This window comes from Gambusia affinis, linkage group LG12 (genome assembly GCF_019740435.1).
Source record: "Gambusia affinis linkage group LG12, SWU_Gaff_1.0, whole genome shotgun sequence".
Lineage (NCBI taxonomy): Eukaryota > Metazoa > Chordata > Actinopteri > Cyprinodontiformes > Poeciliidae > Gambusia > Gambusia affinis.
In genome coordinates this window covers 28,093,124-28,111,485 of record NC_057879.1, presented here as the reverse complement: position 1 = coordinate 28,111,485, position 18,362 = coordinate 28,093,124, and the positions used below count along the sequence as shown (strand labels likewise).

General features: G+C 41.0%; 2 protein-coding genes and 1 long non-coding RNA gene across 11 annotated transcripts; 2 read left to right on the top strand and 1 right to left on the bottom strand.

Moving 5' to 3' along the window:
- Positions 1-22: 22 nt before the first annotated feature.
- On the top strand, positions 23-17,111 carry LOC122841691 (E3 ubiquitin-protein ligase TRIM21-like). 8 transcript variants are annotated; one of them, XR_006372424.1, is made up of 3 exons: positions 30-169; positions 13,312-15,049; positions 16,421-17,029. XR_006372424.1 is itself a non-coding variant. In XM_044135233.1 (2 exons), exon 2 carries the CDS (start codon positions 13,320-13,322, stop codon positions 14,964-14,966), a length of 1,647 nt encoding a protein of 548 aa, XP_043991168.1. In that variant the 5' UTR covers positions 30-169; positions 13,312-13,319; the 3' UTR covers positions 14,967-15,713. The 8 variants fall into 8 exon arrangements, 2 of the variants coding, with proteins under 2 accessions (XP_043991168.1, XP_043991167.1); XR_006372425.1 differs by lacking the exon at positions 30-169 and adding an exon at positions 181-627 and having other exon boundaries at positions 16,410-17,029; XR_006372427.1 differs by lacking the exons at positions 13,312-15,049; positions 16,421-17,029 and adding an exon at positions 7,488-9,905 and having other exon boundaries at positions 23-627.
- LOC122841789 lies at positions 17,103-17,519 on the bottom strand. 2 transcript variants are annotated; one of them, XR_006372440.1, is made up of 2 exons: positions 17,378-17,519; positions 17,103-17,264 (listed from the first exon to the last, which is right to left on the bottom strand). It is a non-coding gene; the product is annotated as an uncharacterized LOC122841789 (long non-coding RNA). The 2 variants fall into 2 exon arrangements; XR_006372441.1 differs by having other exon boundaries at positions 17,382-17,501.
- LOC122841743 lies at positions 17,439-18,329 on the top strand. Its single transcript, XM_044135314.1, has 2 exons — positions 17,439-17,853; positions 17,981-18,329. The coding sequence occupies exons 1-2, from the start codon at positions 17,439-17,441 to the stop codon at positions 18,307-18,309; spliced, it is 744 nt and encodes a 247-aa protein (XP_043991249.1). The 3' UTR covers positions 18,310-18,329.
- Positions 18,330-18,362: the final 33 nt, after the last annotated feature.

Genomic DNA, 18,362 nt, shown 5'->3' with positions numbered 1-18,362 from the left:
TGCAGTACTCCACAGCAGCCACTAGAGGGCCTCACTTCTATTTGTTTCCGCATTTCTTTACTCTCCTGCAGACGACGGTGGAGACACTGAAGAGATCGTCTGATTTTTAAGTGCATCTCTTGGTGGAAACAAGTTCAGTGCTGAAACGGTCCGAATGGTTTTTAATGAGGTATTATTATTTCTACATACTGAAAGTCACCAGGAAAAGGTCTAAAGGTCTAAAGGTCTAAAGTCTGATGACAGGAGTGGGCAGGTCTGTGGATTTTTGAGTAAAACCAACTGGGTCTAAAATAACATTGATGTGACATGTTGTCACCCTTAGTGTCAGAATAAACATTAAAATGCCCAACTATAATAATCTTATTGATATTTAACTCTAAATCATATAAATCTGATCTGAAAATAGAGAATCAGGATGCAAAGCTGCTTTGCAACTTGTCATTATTCTGAACCTGAAGGAGGGAACAAAGAGAAAAGCAGAAGCAGTTAGAGGCGGTTAGAAACACAAGGTTAGCGCCACTTTCCAGAAGAGAAAGTAAAGTGAGTGAAGAGCAGTGGAGCTGCAAACGAGACTCATTTCTCTGTTTCTGAGTTCTTCTTGTCCTTCAACCACCGAGTCCAACAGCGGTAAGCAAGGGAGGAAATCTCATCTGTTTAGTGCGGGGGAAAAAACGGGGACATTTCTTAAGAGCCATTTTGTCCTTCCTGTTTCAAACTCCTATTAACGTAAGAGTTTCTTACCAGAGGGTTTGTTGTTTGGGCTGCAGAGCCACAGCAAACAGCTATCACTTAACAGCTAATTGTTAGTAGTAGCTAACAACTAGAAGCTAGCAGCTAACTGCTATCACTTAGCAGCTAAGAGCTAGTAGCTAACAACTAGAAGCTAGCAGCTAACAGCTATTGTTAAGGAAAATAATTATTTTTAGTGCTTAATATAGCTAATCTTACCCCAGGTGTAAAAGGTGTACGGACAGTCTGATTTTGAACAAATTTCTTAATTTTGGGGTAAGGGATTTGAAACTAAAACTACTCTATCGGTAAGTATTTGGAGACGGGAGCCAGGGGTAGGTCAAATCTGTGATCTCTCTGTGAGGTTCCTCCTGCTGTGTTATCAGGGCCCAGGAGGAAGCCACAGAATTAGCATTTATTGCAGGGCAGAAGCCGGTTTGGTTCACAGAACATCAAAGGTTTTTTAGAACCACATCTGGCAGGGTTTAAACTAAAATGCAACATAGAATGTTGAGATCACTAACAGTTTTCTAAGTATTAATAGCAAGTTTATAATTAAAGTGCATTATCTAAGTTTAGAAGGGAGAATGCTGAATGTATTTGAAAATTGTACTGTCTATGATAATATCTGAACCAAATGGAAATTGTTTCAATGAAAATGTGTTGTTTAGTATTAGAAAACTGTTCAGGATTTTATGTGATAAAGCAAGGACTTAAATCTTTGGAAAATGCTGAATGCAGTAGACCAGAATTAGGTTTGTGAAGATAATCTTTCCTTAAACTAAATTACTTGATTTGGCCGGGAGGCACTCCGAATGTCACAGGTATCTGTTAGAGCCAGAAGACTAGGATGCAGCTGCTTGCTCCATTGTTCTTCTAGAGACCAAATGGCCTTTGATCTCTGGCGTGAAATTAAGGGAAGGTCTAAGTTCCTCTGAGTGTCCAGGGGAGCTCCTGGTTGGTCGAACCAGGGGTACGCCTTAATGAATACATTAACAAGGAGAGAAACGCCTCCACTATAAAGAGATTGAACACGATAATAATGATTCAGATCGCTGTTATTTCCTGCCGTTTTGGCATTCAGCCTTCTCCAAAGACATGTCTTTGCTTTTTCTTTCTCTGTCTCTGTCTTTGTTTTTATTCTTTGTCTGTCTCAGGTAATGAGTCTGTATCTTGGCTGTTTTGCAGTTTGTGTTGTTACTTCATTGTGGTTTCCTATGAGATTAAACGCTGTAACTCTGTGACGTCATCACGCATCCTTGTTCCTGATTGGCACACACTCCTCGCTGGAAGGACCCGGGAAAATAGGAAGAAAAGAGAGCCAAGCTTTTTCCAAATTAAGCTAACTTAGTAACTTTCTTCCTTCAACAATTTGGGGGCTCGTGGGTGCTTTGCGAGCTGTGTGGCCCGGAGTAATCTGTGTCGGACCGAGTGCTGCATTGTGGTAAGACACCTTTTGTTGTTTTCATATCAGGCGCTGCGGCCCGACAGTGGTTGTTCCCGGTATATGTGTGTGACCTCACAGATCTGCGGCAGTGTTTATGGTTTTATTGTACGTGTTTGTTGTATATATTTTGTATAAAGGAAATTCAGGGAATCGTGGCGGATTCAAGCAGCGGGAGTTACGCGCCTCTGCTAACAGCTAGGTTTCTTTCGTATGTTCTTTCCTTGAGGTTTTAGCCCTGTCCCTCAAAATAAGGAAGTTTTGATTTAATAGGTTGTATCACCTTTAAGGACTTACTGGGTTTAATTGATTTATAGGTTGTATCACCTTTAAGGACTTACTAGGTTTAATTGATTTATAGGTTGTATCACCTTTAAGGACTTACTAGGTTTAATTGATTTGATAGGTTGACTCGCCTTAAGGACTGACTATAATAGAGGAATTCGTGTTTCAGGGGACCGTGGCTGGTCCAATACATTAGGAGCGACGTTACCAATGTATGAATAGCTGGGTTTAAATCTTTGAGCCCGAAGGATTTAGCCCTGAGCCTTCGAAAGAAAGAAATGAATAAACGAATAAGTAGATGAAAATAGAAACAAACATAACTGATGCTACTTATTTTTTCGGCGCCTGATTATTTTTCTTTGTTTATTTTATTTTTTTTCTCTCTGTCTTTTCTGTCAGTGTGTTTTGTGTTTTCTGTGTTTGTCCGTGGTGATTTCGGACCTAAGTTGCTGTTTAGTGTGGCGTGTGCGTGCAGAGCTCTGTGTGTCTGTGTGGCCGTGTGTGTGCGCGCGCGTGTTTGGGCTGACTGTGTGTTTGAGCTGTGTGGAACGCTGTGTTCATTAAGCGCTGTTTGTGCTACTTCAGTGGATTTTGCTGCGTTTTAGTGTGAAGTGATTGTGGACAATGTGTTGCAAAAAGATGTTGTTGGTCATTCTTCTGGTCTGACTCCGTGGAAAACTCTGCGAAAACAGATTGCTGACTTAATTAGCATTTACGATCAACAGTTTGGTCTAGATTCGCTTGCTGTGCTGGCGGATGATTTGAAAATCACGTTGGGCCATGTGGTCCGCTGAAGGGTTGGACTTATACTGCTGGAAAGTGTTTGGCTTTGATTTTGTGTGTATGTTTCAAACTAGCTCTGGTTAAAGGGATTCCCATACGACAGCAGCTGGCGGAAGGAGAACGACGCGCTCCAAACCTGCTGGCAGTCGGGTCTTACGACCTGTCTAAAGTCCTAGGGAGTAAAATTCTCCGCTAGGCGAGCGTTATAGGTCAGCTCCTTCTGTCCGCCGCTGGTTGTCGGGATTCGAACCGAGTTGAAGCAGTAATTACTCTTCGGAACGTTTTCTTTAACTGCTGTTTCGAGGTGCAAAAATTACAGTTTTTGGGATGCCCTATGTTGTTCATAATATGAACTAAACTATTTGTTCGGATAAATGATACTAGCAGGCAGACTGAGCTGCACTAAAGATTGAAAGGTTATTGCAAGATGGTATCCTGATAAAATATAACATTTGAACGTACTGAAAATAAATTATGGGTTCTAACGTTCTCTAATTGATAGAACTACAAGTTGAAATATAAATAAAGAATAAACTAAGACTATGCGGACATAGAGGATTGTGGTTATGCTGTATTGTCAAATTACTAGCTGACTAAATACAAAATAAATTGAATAAATAATTTGTATAAATAAATGAATGTATAACTAAATTAGTGACTTGATAAATTAAATAAGATTGCATCAAAAACCTGACACATATGGTTAGAATCTGTCCTGAGAAACACCACACATGAGTAAAATTGGATTTGGCTTCGAGTGCACTAGGCTTATATAATGTCAAATTGACCCCTAATTTAATGAAATGACTGAGGTCAAAATTTATAGGTTTTTGCTAAATTTTTAAGATTTGCTGTAAATGAATAACATTGCGCCTGAAATAACCCTTTTTTGGTTAATGGGGAACGAATAACTTTCTGTGGCACTGGTGCAACATTAATGACAGACTATTTCCGCCAGGCCCTGTTTTGAATAGATGTTCCTCCCTATGTCGCTGCCATGTTGAATACATAGGTTGGAATGCTGTGATTATATAAGATGGGGGTTGCATTTGTTCCATGATTAGCAGATTTCTCAGGTTGAGGAGAGAGAGGTGGAGAAGTAGAATAATGATTTTTTTGGACAATTACTGAGGCTTCGGTTGGACTCCTGCTGCAGTGACACATCCTGGGTTAAAAGGGTGCAACTCCATGTTGGCAGCCTGCTCTTCCAGCGTGGGGTGAGGAAAGAAGGAGAGCGTCTGTTTGATGGGGGTGCGAGGCTTGCGAAGCAGAGACGGGTGTTTTTATGTAAAAGCTAACTAATTAACTCCTGTTTGCTTCTTTCTTTTTCCTCTGTCTGAGACTCGCTGCGGTGCATCTGACCCCTGACCTCAACTCAAACCAGTCTTGCCATGGTCGACATGATGTTCCCTCCACATCACTAGCTGATGACAGCACTCAAGGAGACAGAGAAGAGTTCTATCACCTTCAGTCACTGATGCGCTGCTGGTCTTACAGTTCCGATGCCTGTGAACTGTGATTCAGAAAATTCCTGCATGGTGTCCTGCTGGACATTGGACTGAAACTAGATTCCTGTTTGGGTGCAATTGAACTCGTACAACCTCCGCTGACCAACCCCCTGACATCAGCGTGGAGACGGAAAATGATGTGCTTCTAAGATGAAGACAACGAACTGAACTGTTTGATGCTGTCTAACTGTTTGGACATTGACAGAGGGACATTCTGGACAACTCAAGGTCCGACATCAGAGCCAGTTACATGTGACTGCGGAGAGTTCAGAGAAAGGGGGGAGGATTGCACCTCAGTGACGCCAGACCCAGGGGGAGGACGGAGAAGTGGGACAGAGAGGTGTCGTTTGCAGATAAGTGTTTTAAACTTGTATCCTGTCCTGTTTTCTGCTTTGGCCAACCTGGACCCGAAGCGCTTGTCCCATGTGGGCCGGCTTCTGTTCTTCCTCATGTCACTCTGTGTTATGACCAAGGCCAGACTGAATGGTTGCATTTTTGAGACAAAAGGGGGTGTTGCTGCTGTAGTAATCTGACTTATGTTTTATCGTTTCGGTTTATAATGCATGATGAAGCAGTTCCACATATTTCTTTGGGATGACCTGTTTGGGATGTTAAGGGGCGTGGTAAAACGCTTCCTTGAAGTTCTATTGTTGTTCCTGATCTCTTTCTCCTCTTTTACAGACATATGCAGCATGCTGTGTTTGGCTGTGGACTCTGCGATTACGGTGCATGTTCAACCTTCTAGACATGGTGGCAGGGAGGTGTCTGATCATCTTCCCAATTCTGTTTGGATGTTTCTTTAACACAACCGATTGTTAATCTGGTTTTGTCTCAGAAACAGGGGGGTGAGAGGAGAATTCTCTAATATGCGAGCACAATACTAGATCCTATGGAGAAGAGACAAATAGCTCAACAGGAAATAACAGGCAGCTGTAATGCAAATCATTCTCTCCCCCATCACCTAAAGTAGCTCCTGACAAAATATCAGAATATATGTCACAATTTTAGTAGTGAAACAACAAGAGGCACCCCAAGAAGATTTATAAGTTGAAATTAAAATTAGATGAAACTAAAAAACATGTTGTATGATATACGTGCAAGAACCTGATGAAGTAGCAGAGGAATTGGGAGTTTTTCTCTTGGAATCCCAATTAGCTTTCTTTCCTGCCATAAAAGTTCCTTCTACAAGGTGAGGAAAAATTCATGAAGGAGGTGTCAAGTAGTTTTATGGCCCATCTGACTCTAGAGATAAGGCGAGTTGCTTGAAGCTTTGGTGTCTTAAATTCGGAGAACTCTTTAGAGTGAATTATTTATACATTAATACAAAGTGGGTAATGAAATAATATGGAATATATTAAATGTGGATTTTTCAGCATCAAAGTGCTGAGTTTGATTGGTAAACAGGCTTTGACAAACATTAATTAAATTTTCTAGGAAAAGGTGGTAAAAGAAAATATATTTCTTAAAATATTTTACATAAATACAAATAATACTTTGGTGGTGTGATCTTTCTAAGGGCATTTTCTAGCTAAATATTCAAATCCATGGTTTGATGTTTTAATAAATTCTCTAAGGACGCTTAGATTACCCTGAAGGTTGGGAAAAGTTAAAGATGAGTAGAACTATGAAGTAACTGTTTAAACGTTGAAGTTTCCAAAGGAGCTAATACATGATGAAATTCTACTTATTGAAATCATTAATGACTGTAACGTGAAATGTTCTGGGAAATTGAGTAATCTTATAGGTTAAAATCATGCTACAACTAATTAATCTATTTGTGCTGAAAGTTTATCTTTCAAGAAAAAGGGGCAGAGAATTTGGACAAAACAAAATTATAAAGATAAAAGGTTAACTATGAAAATTATTAAATTATCCTGAAAATAAAATAAAATGAGAAGGAAAAGGTCTTTGAACTATTAAGTTTTGCAAATAAGTGGGCATTTAAAGGGTTTTTCTGATTGAAGGAATTGGTTTATAATTAAATTAAAATCTCTAATTGATGATAATTATGGTGTTAAATAGCAGTGTTTTGTGGAACAATTAAGTATTTGTTGCATCTTAAATGAATATATAAACTAGAATTTAACTCTGAGACACAATATTGAATATGCAGTTATTGAAATTGGTGAGAATTTTTGACAAAAAGGAAATTATTAATTGGGTTCTAATATAACATTTGAGAAATATCTTTTTGAATGCACATGTTAATTAAAATCTTGGAGACTAAATTTATAAAATAGTAAAACATTTAATGCTACACATTTGGAGAATTCTTGTAGCTTTCGTAATTCTTGATTGAATAAATTTGAACAATGACGAACATGATGTGAAAAGACTGACGGTTTTGTGACTGACCTTGACTAGACTAAATGTTTCATGTTTTGTTTGTTGTGTTATCGTCTGTTTGTGAATACATGGTATGAATATGTGTGATTAGAACAGAATATAAATTGTGGAATAGAACTGGCAAACTAATTATATATTGTCCCCAATTACAAGGCAAGGGAGACTAAATTAAATTTTCAAAGAAATTGGCTGAATTATGTGCACATAAGAATTGAATTGAGTAGATGTTTTGCCTATTACTTCGATGCCTGTCTGTCTAGTAACCATTCAACAGGGTTTTTCTCCATTTGAGCTTTGAAACCGACGGAAGTTACGTGGACCGCCGGACTATACCAGGATGAAAAGGTGAATCTGCACATTTGTCGCATAACGACTGCTTTAATGAGTTACAGGTCCTGGGAGTGGAATTTGCATAATATCAGACGTGACAGGAACGTCCAGGCTCGAGACCAGTTCCTGGACTCGACTGGGTGCCCCTGGAGCTCATCAAACGGAAGCGGTCTGAACCTCGCTTCACCGGACCACACTGAGTAGTGGAGAGGACATCCCATGCTGTTCGTCTACAAGGGAAAGGAGACACCTGGTTCCATTGGAGTCAGTGCACGGCAGCCGAGGAGCCACAACGCGCGTTCCGAGTGATACAGGAGGACCTGCAGCATCAAGCTTCAGTTGAGGAGCACAGCCAGGCACGGCCAGAAGCAGACGTGGGTCTACTGTCCCAAGAAGAAGTGTAGCAGGGTTTCTGTCGTGGCCACTTCATCTTCCTGAAATCTGAGGTTTACAGGGCTCGGAAAAGGAGATTTTATTTTCTCTGTTCCGATGTCCTTCCATGGGGAGGAGGAGATTTTAAAAGAATCTCACTGAAATGAGGCATAATAATCCGATTTTCAGTAGAGCAACGGACGCTCAGTTTGTCAACTGAGCTGTATAACGACGGGAAGACGACCGATCAGGATGCAAGAGGATCATCATCAGCTTCACATATTTTTTCTTGCGTTTTCTCGTTTATTGCGAACTTTCGTTTTTTGCGCATGTTTTTGGTCATTTCTGGACGAAGACTTCATATTTTTTCAAGGACATTTTATTATAAAAAAAAGAAAAAGTGTTTTGTGATTTTATGTGTTTATGGTTTTTACATTTTATGTTTTGAGCTGTTGTTTGTACTGTGTTTTCGTTCTATGGTGATTATGGAGTTTTATGATTTGTCATATTTTTATACCCATAGGTATGTTTTACTCTTAGATTTAATTGGTTGAAATTTTGTGGTTCAACGGGTAAGTATTGAAATTGTGGGTTGGCACAGGTTTCCATTGGACAGGTTCGGATGATGGAGTTCGGCTTCAGACACATGGATGGGCAGTGTAAGTCTCATTACAGTTTCAGTGAGCAGTGATGCAGTGGCCCACCTCTTCATCCCCTTTATCAGATGTTTTTTGTGGTCTTTCTGGTGGGGAGTTGTGGAGCTGGGATATTCTATTTCAAAAGGGGGACTGTTATGTAATTTGGCTACTGATATATAATTTAGTGTACTACATAGTTTTTGGTTCCTCTATTTGAAGCCTTAAGCAATTTATTTGTGAGGTCTATATTTAATAGACCTCAAAAGGGGGACTGTTAAGGAAAATAATTATTTTTAGTGCTTAATATAGCTAATCTTACCCCAGGTGTAAAAGGTGTACGGACAGTCTGATTTTGAACAAATTTCTTAATTTTGGGGTAAGGGATTTGAAACTAAAACTACTCTATCGGTAAGTATTTGGAGACGGGAGCCAGGGGTAGGTCAAATCTGTGATCTCTCTGTGAGGTTCCTCCTGCTGTGTTATCAGGGCCCAGGAGGAAGCCACAGAATTAGCATTTATTGCAGGGCAGAAGCCGGTTTGGTTCACAGAACATCAAAGGTTTTTTAGAACCACATCTGGCAGGGTTTAAACTAAAATGCAACATAGAATGTTGAGATCACTAACAGTTTTCTAAGTATTAATAGCAAGTTTATAATTAAAGTGCATTATCTAAGTTTAGAAGGGAGAATGCTGAATGTATTTGAAAATTGTACTGTCTATGATAATATCTGAACCAAATGGAAATTGTTTCAATGAAAATGTGTTGTTTAGTATTAGAAAACTGTTCAGGATTTATGTGATAAAGCAAGGATTTAAATCTTTGGAAAATGCTGAATGCAGTAGACCAGAATTAGGTTTGTGAAGATAATCTTTCCTTAAACTAAATTACTTGATTTGGCGGAGGCACTCGATGTCACAGGTATCTGTTAGAGCCAGAAGACTAGGATGCAGCTGCTTGCTCCATTGTTCTTCTAGAGACCAAATGGCCTTTGATCTCTGGCGTGAAATTAAGGGAAGGTCTAAGTTCCTCTGAGTGTCCAGGGGAGCTCCTGGTTGGTCGAACCAGGGGTACGCCTTAATGAATACATTAACAAGGAGAGAAACGCCTCCACTATAAAGAGATTGAACACGATAATAATGATTCAGATCGCTGTTATTTCCTGCCGTTTTGGCATTCAGCCTTCTCCAAAGACATGTCTTTGCTTTTTCTTTCTCTGTCTCTGTCTTTGTTTTTATTCTTTGTCTGTCTCAGGTAATGAGTCTGTATCTTGGCTGTTTTGCAGTTTGTGTTGTTACTTCATTGTGGTTTCCTATGAGATTAAACGCTGTAACTCTGTGACGTCATCACGCATCCTTGTTCCTGATTGGCACACACTCCTCGCTGGAAGGACCCGGGAAAATAGGAAGAAAAGAGAGCCAAGCTTTTTCCAAATTAAGCTAACTTAGTAACTTTCTTCCTTCAACACTATCAACTAGCAGCTAAGAGCTAGAAGCTATCAGCTAAAAACCAGCAGCTAGTAGCTAAGGGCTAGTAGCTAAGAGCTAGCAGGTAGTTCCTCTCTTCAGCAGCTCTAACGTAAGATGACCAGATTTCTAAAACTAAATCTGGGAACGTTTCTCACTCAACAATAAAGAAGAAGCAAATTTATTAAACTGAAATAAAAAATCTGGGACAGATAAGTTTACATATTTACTAACATTTAAACATTAAAAATCAAATATAAAATCAGGAACGTTTCTCTCCACACAGAGGTAATATTACTATTATTAATAATAAAAGTAATAGCAACAATAGAAATTAAAACAGTGACCAGGCATGAATAACATAGTTAGTATCTGTTAATGAACAAAAAGCCCACAGTGGGAACAGAAGTTAGTTGAAACTGACAAAAGTAGTAAAACATAGTTTATTAACAAACTGATAAAAGTCAAACACAGATTTTAAATTGTGGCTCAATTAAAATGATGGCAGCTAAAACTTATTAGCATTTCTCCCAGAACCTGTCTGGTAAATTCAGCCTCACTTTTTTAGGATTTGCTTTCCTCCTTGGTCATTTCACATCAAGTCCACCTTGACCTTGAAGTTCACCTTTACTTTCTGGACTTGGTTGTTCTGAACATTTAGTAACCATTCAGATTATAATTCTCTTGAATTTGTACATTTTCTTCCTGCAGTCAGAGAGATCGACTCCAGTCCTGTGGGCCTTAAGTTTCAGAATAATCTGTACAACTGTAGTCATCTTGGTCTGACATTTTATTATTCTGTTGTACCTTAAAGATAATGTCAGATTTTTATTGGTTAATTTTCAGTAAATTTTCATTTATTACTTTTGTCAGTTTCAGTTTGTTTCAGAGCCACTGTGGGTTTTTCAGTCATTAACAGAAGAAACCAACAACTTTGTCCACCTGTGAATGTTGTGCATGAATGGAAACATAACTGTCCATAAATACATGAGGAGTGTGTGTAAAGTTATGTAGCTGATATTTAAGGACACTGTGTGTGTTTGAGATGAGTGACCTCTGGTCAGGAAGTCCATCAACATGAGGTCAACTCTGGTTCTGCAAACCGTCCTCAGTCTGAAGAACCATCAGCCACACGATCATAGAGGTCTGGATAGAATAAGAGCAGAAAAAATCATGTGAAAAACTGAGAAAGACCACAGGAGATAACAAAGAGAAACACTTCAAATACAACATATGAGACACAGTTAAATAATAATATGTTTATATTTCATATTTCTCTCCAGCTTGGTCAGTTTTTCTGTTTTCCTCATTCATTCAGTTCTATCCTGTCTCGTCTTTCATCAGTATTCTAAAACAGAGACATGATATCATCTCAATCTCCCCCCAAAAACATTCAAATGTACAGATGACAGACCTAAAATGTACAATTTAAGAAATAAAATTAGATTTGCTTTCTTTGGTTTGGAATTTGGTTATTTTGAGATGATTCTGGATTCTTCCTAGTAAAATCTTAGTATAAATATTAATCTTTTTCATCAGCTGATGAAATGTTAAAAATGCCCTATTTAGCAAAAAAGATAAATAAATAAAATAAAATCTCTCCATCCTCATCAGTTTCACTTCATGCTCAGTTTTCCTGTCACTGAGTGAATCCATTTTTTGTGAGAAACTTTAATATCCCAAACTCATATCTAGCTTTGAAAATACAACCAGTTAACTCCAAAACATCTTTCTTTACAATGAGTTTATTTTAACCATCATGTTACAATTTCTCTCTCATTCTGGATAACTCTGTAGCCGTTTGTTGTGTTCTCGTCTTGTGTTTGTTAAGAAAAGCTTAGTTTTATTTTACCGTGAACCAAATCTTTATGACGGCCAGAATTAGCCCAGTTCCAACAAAACACGTTGATTCACACAAACCGTATCAGGTCAGCTGCTCAAAACTCCAGCTCTCCTCTTCCGGCTTGTTGTCTTTTCTGGCAGCGCTGCTCTTCTTGATTTTTATTGGTTGTTGGCTCTGCTGCTCTTCTTCTCTGGAACGTTAACAGTAGCTACCGTAACTGCTGTTGTTGCGCGCAACACGCTCACTCACGCTTTCTACTCTCTGGAGTCTCCGGCTCTTGTAATAACAATTTATAGGAAACTTTTTTTTCTCTCATTTATAAAACACTAAAATCGGGGACTTTTCCGGGGACGGATTCAGCCGGGGAGAGGCCATCGAAATCGGGGACGTCTGGTCACCCTATACTCTAACGGAGCCGGTACCGTCCAGCTGCTGTTTGGACTGACCCATTGCTCTCACTATGGGGGCGACTTAAAGATTCATCAGTAATTTTTTTTAGATGAGTGGCAGATTTATTTCATTCTTTGTTTTCATATTGATATTGTTTAAAATGAAAGCTTCTTTGAGGTACGGTGACCAGATTTGGGTTTCTGAAAAGGAGGACAGATTTTTTGAGGGGGGGTATAGAAAGCAAAGTTTCCTTCTGCTGCAGTGACGGCTGCACTTGACTTTGTCACAAAGAAATCTGTGACTTTAGCAGAAGACCTTTCACCTCTGGCTGCTTTCGCTGCTTTGCTGAATTCACTGCTCTTGCAGGTCGTTGGCACCTTTATTTGCCACAGACACATTAGTGCCTGACTTACACGTCAAACACTCCGCCTCATAGGGTCACGACCTTGACGAAAGCACAGGAATCTTTTGTTTAATTCCTCCATAAACACTTTCGTTTAGGCATTTTTGCCGTAGAATCGGCGAACACACATGTTCTACCGCCTGTCACACTTAAGGTTTAACTAGTCTAGCGGCCGGTGTACAAGTCAACTCAGCTATCTTTACTTTTCCCACACACACATAATTTAACGTGATTGGATTTGGGGAGAAGGATGTGACTAATTTGCCATACAAAGAAACCTGGAGTGGAGTAGTGGAACGGAGTGGCAATGTAATCACAATGCACTGTAAGCTATGTAATGTGTTTTGAGGCAGTTGACCAAAATCCCGGACGATTTTTAAATTCCCCCCAGACATTTTTTTAGGTCTGAAAAGTAGGACATGTCCAGGAAAAAGAGGACGTCTGGTCACCCTACTACACCAACTACAATAAAATATACTCCTATGGAAATTTCAGTTTTATTCAAAACTCGTTCAGGTTTGTATTTTATAGAAATTCAGATTAATCCCAGTAAATTCCTCTGAGGAGATGAAATGCTGTGTTTGGACATATCAGAGGAAAGTCCAGAGTTAAACTGCTGCCTGGCCTCTAATTCCAGCTTCTTTAGTTCCTGTTGCTCCTGAAGCCGTCTGGTGATCAGATGTTCTCCTTTGGTCCGCTGACTTAACTCCCTTCATGGAACCCGATCAGAACATCTCAGATAATCTGCTAATCATTGATCTGTGTCCCGTCCTCAGATTCAGACATGTCTTCTGGCAGCAGCCTGCGGTCTGAGGATCAGTTTCTTTGCTCCATCTGTCTGGATGTGTTCACTGATCCAGTCAGCACACCATGTGGACACAACTTCTGCAAGACCTGCGTCACTCAGCACTGGGACGGAAATGTTCCCTACAAATGTCCTCTGTGTAATGAACATTTCACCTGCAGACCTGAGCTCAGAGTCAACACCTTCATCAAAGAGATGTTTGATCAGTTCAGACGTGAAGCTCAGCAGGAAGCCAGCAGCAGCTCAGAGCAACAAGCTGCCAAACCAGGAGAAGTTCCCTGTGACGTCTGCACTGGACCCAAACTGAAGGCCCTGAAGTCCTGCATGGTGTGTCTGGCCTCCTACTGCCAGACTCACCTGGAGCCTCACCTGACCGCTCCACGTCTGAAGAAACATCAGCTGATGGAGCCGGTGGAGAACCTGGAGGACAGGTTGTGTCTGCAGCACGATAAACCTCTGGAGCTGTTCTGTAGGACCGACCAGACATGCGTCTGCTTGGTCTGCTCTGTTTCAGAGCACAAGAACCACGAGCTGGTTCCTCTGAGAGAAGAATCTGAAGGAAAGAAGGCAGAGCTGAGGAAGACGGAGGCTGAAGTTCAGGAGATGATCCAGGAGAGACGACTGAAGATCCAGGAGATCAGAGAGTCGGTGAAGATCAGTAAAGATGCTGCAGACAGAGAGAAAGCAGAAGGTGTTCAGGTCTTCACGGCTCTGATAGAGTCTGTTGAGAGAGGCCTGAAGGAGATCCTCAAGGAGATCCAAGACAAACAGGAAACTACAGAGAAACAGGCTGAAGACTTCATCAGAGATCTGGAACAGGAGATCTCTGAGCTGAAGAAGAGGAGCTCTGAGGTGAAGCAGCTCTCACAGGATGAAGATCACCTCCACCTCCTCCAGAGCTTCTCCTCCCTGAAAGATGCTCCACCCACCGAGACCTGGACAGAGGTCAGAGTTCATCCACCATACTATGAGGAGACTGTGGTGAAAGCTCTGGCTCATCTGGAGGAGACGATCAGGGAGAAGAAGATGAAGAAGCTCCTAGAGGTTGAGCTGAAGAGGATCCAGCAGTTTGCAGTGGATGTGACTCTGGATCCTGATTCAGCTCATCCTGACCTCATCCTGTCTGATGATGGAAAACAGGTGGGAGATGGAGATCTGAGGAAGAATCTTCCAGACAATCCACAGAGATTTTCTCTGTTTCCTAATGTTTTAGGACAGCAGAGTTTCTCTTCAGGCAGATTTTACTTTGAGGTTCAGGTTAAAGGAAAGACTAAATGGACTTTAGGAGTGGCCAGAGAATCCATCAACAGGAAGGGAAACATCAACCTGAATCCTCAGAACGGTTTCTGGACTGTTGTGTTGAGAAATGGAAATGAGTACTTGGCTGCTGCTGGACCTTCAGTCCGTCTCCATCTCCATCCTGGTCCTCAGAAGGTGGGGGTGTTTGTGGATTATCAGGAGGGTCTGGTCTCCTTTTATGATGTAGATGCTGCAGCTCTGATCTACTCCTTTACTGGCTGCTGCTTCAAGGAGAAACTCTACCCATTCTTCAGTCCTGGTCTTAGTGATGGAGGAACAAACTGTTCTCCTCTGATCATCTGTCCTGTTGACCAGGCTGGTTGTTGATCTGATGAAGCTCCATGAAGAATGAATCTGTAGGTGAAGCCCTGCTTCATTTCCCTGGGTAAAGTGTGGGCAGTCCTTGGAAGGTAAGGGGCATGGTCAAGACTCTGCATCATGCTAATCTCTAAAGTGCTTTAACACCAAATATTGGTCAGGAAAATTGTGATTTACCTAAAATCACCCACTAAAGCTGCATGAAAAGGTCACTGTTGAGATCTGATCCAACATCCTACCAGGTGGGAGCAAAGGCAGTTAAAACAGTCGGCCACTAAAGCTGACCAAAGTTCACATAGTCCATACATATCAGGGGTCGGGGTCAATGACCTCCATTGGTTCCTCTTAGGGGAACTTGTGCAATGTGTACCCAGGCTATGAGCGCCCTTCCCTGGGAAGGTACATCTCTGTGAACATAGTAGTCTTGGGAAGGTGGTAGATATCTGTGCTTTGGGACACGACCAGGTACCAACAAGGAAGTTGAGCAACAAGTTTGGAGCAGGTGCTCTAAAGGTGTCGAAGTTCCTCCAACCCACACCGTGTCATGATAAAAGGTCCTACAGACCCACGACTGATGCAACCTCGTCACTGGCAGGGGTTAGACTTTGTCTTAAAGCGAAGGCTCAGACGATCACAACGAGCTCACAGACATGGCAGCAGTGACGTGCGGTCAGGGGAGGCAGGTGAGGCAGTGCCTCACCTGCCATCATGGAAAGAAAGAAAATATATAATCATAAAGTAATTTAAATTGTTATATTCATCCGGTGGTTTGTACTAAAAAAAATTATTTTTCATGTAGCTTCACCAATTTCGATTTTTATTTGTTCAAAATCGCTGAATTTTCTTATTTTCCCTTTCAAATGCTTGGAAGCGATGCCGGTGAGGCAGCGGCGAGCTCTGCCTCACCTTGGATTGCGCAACCCCTGGCTCTGCGCTGGCTGCTAAGCGGAGAGAGCATGTTGCTGTACGGCGTCAATAAAATGGTTTAAACTAATTTAATATGTGAACTTATTTCCAATAATTTAGCTTATGTATATAATGTACAGTGCTTTTTGTCACCAACTGTGTTTGTGTAACGTGTTTCGTGTAATGAGCGATTATAAACGGCAGAGAACAGGTTCGAGGTGAGGCAGGCAGTTCTCTTGCCTCATGGCAGGGGGCGCTCAAGATCCCAGACGTTCGTCTTGTTCACTCCTCAACTGCCGAGTAAGTGACAGCGAGCTAGGCTAAACGATTCGGGAAGCAAGTCAAGTGCAGCGATAGATTATAATAGAGATAGTGATTTTTTAGGTAAGGTAAGACAGTAATAACATTTATTTTGTTTTGTTTTTTAAGGAAATGTGTGTTTTGTGAGCTACAGTTTGTATGTGTAAGGATGCAGAAGTGAAACATAACCTGTAAACTGCTGTCAATCTATGCATCTATTTGCAAATCTGATTCTGATGACGTCAGTGCCTCACCAGCTATGAACCTCACCGCACGTCACTGCATGGCAGAGAGAACGGCCTGATGAAGGAACCATTCATCCAGAGCGATGACCTGCCCTTCATCCTCCTCCTCATGCACCTCGTCGTCCCTCAATGGTACGGTGATACTTTACCGTTAATTTCAGTGAAAAATAAATGCAAAGCATTGCTATCATGTGATTGGATAACAGAGGTTAATATTAAGACTTGAAAAGATGTTCAGACTTGGACTTGAGCTTTACTCCAATAACTTGGGATCTAAACCTGTTTACTTGAAAAGACTTGATATTTTACCCAAGATTTAAAGTTTAATGCATATTTATAAAGTGGACCCATTAATTCATTTTACTCAATCCGAAGCAGACCGTCGCTCTGTTTCCCCCACGCTGTATGTGTGGTTGCATAATCTGCAGCACAACCAATCAAATGAACAAGATTTAAAAAAAACTGGAGAAAAAAACGAGACATGGGGAAAAAAAACTAATCCTGAAAGTAGAAATGATCCTGAGAATATTTCCTTCTGGGTGCATCAGTGAGGAAGAATCCAAATAAAAACCTGGTCTGGAGAAAATGTTATTTTTTAAATCTTTGCTGTCAAACATTTTCTCTCTGTAATTAGAACATTTTCATGTGACTCTGTTATTGTGACGACTGGAAAATGAAATAAACCACAAAGAAATCTTGTGTACTTGTATTTCAAATTTGACAAAAATAGCACAAAGTCCAAGTTTTCTGGAAATGTTTTAGTGGTGATGCTCAGATGATGGCGGCTTTGGAGAAAACCAGTTTACAGAGAGCTGCAGACGGAGACGGAGGTTCTGCCTGATGTTCTGGCTGCTTCCTGGGATCAGGACACAGAAATGTATTTACATCAGAATGATCCGTTTGTTTCCTGAGAAGTGAAAATGAATTATTAAAATTACATGAAAAGAAGTAAGTTAATGTAAAACCTACCGACCATTTCCTTCTGCTGCGGTGAAGCTGAAGGAGAATTTCTGATGCTCTTTTCTTCAAGATGAGACGTTGCTCAGAGTTTTGCTACATCAAACTGATCATACTGTATGGTATGATGAACAAAGAAACTCTGAGATACAGAACATCGGCTCAGAGAATATTTCTGCTGCCAACAGGATCCAGTAAAACCAGTAAAACCAGTTCCTCCTCAGCATCTGGTCCACTGCCCAGCTGCTGCAGCCTCGTCTCCTCTCTGGTGAACGGCACCTCTCCTCTCCACCAGGGGGCGCCATGCTCCAGTAGGCGGCGCTCTCCTGGTGCTCTGTGTTCCAGCATTGTGTCAATAAGAAGTGGTGCTGTGAAGAGAACAACAGTCAGACTGAATGTTGAACATCAGCTGCTTTCTCCTGCTGATTTAAACCTTGTTGGACAGATGGAACATTGGCTGTGGATTATTCTGGCTGCTCTTTTCTCTGGTAAGATACAAAGATCAACATGTTTCCTCTACATGGAGTACAAGTCTTTAAAGCTGCTGATTGTTCTCCTTTAATCAATCATCTTTATTGATCCATCTCTTCCTCTGCATGTTCTGTTCTTCCCCAGAGTGTAAAGGAGATTCAGTGAAGCAGACAGAAGGAGAACTTGTTGCTGCTGCAGGACAATCACTGACTCTGGGATGCACTTATGAGACTAGTTATTCTGCTACATTGTTCTGGTACAAACTAGAAGTCAATAGTTACCCAAAGTTCATGCTGAAGCGATTCTCAACAGGAGGAGATAATGCTCTAGGATTCAAGAAAGATAAATTTGATGCTCAGCATGAGAAAACTTCATTCAACCTGACGATCCAGGATCTCCGTCCGTCAGATTCTGCTGTGTACTACTGCGCTCTGCAGCCCACAGTGACAGGAAACACCAGAACCCTGTACTAAAACCTGCAGTACTCCACAGCAGCCACTAGAGGGCCTCACTGCCTGCTCCTTCT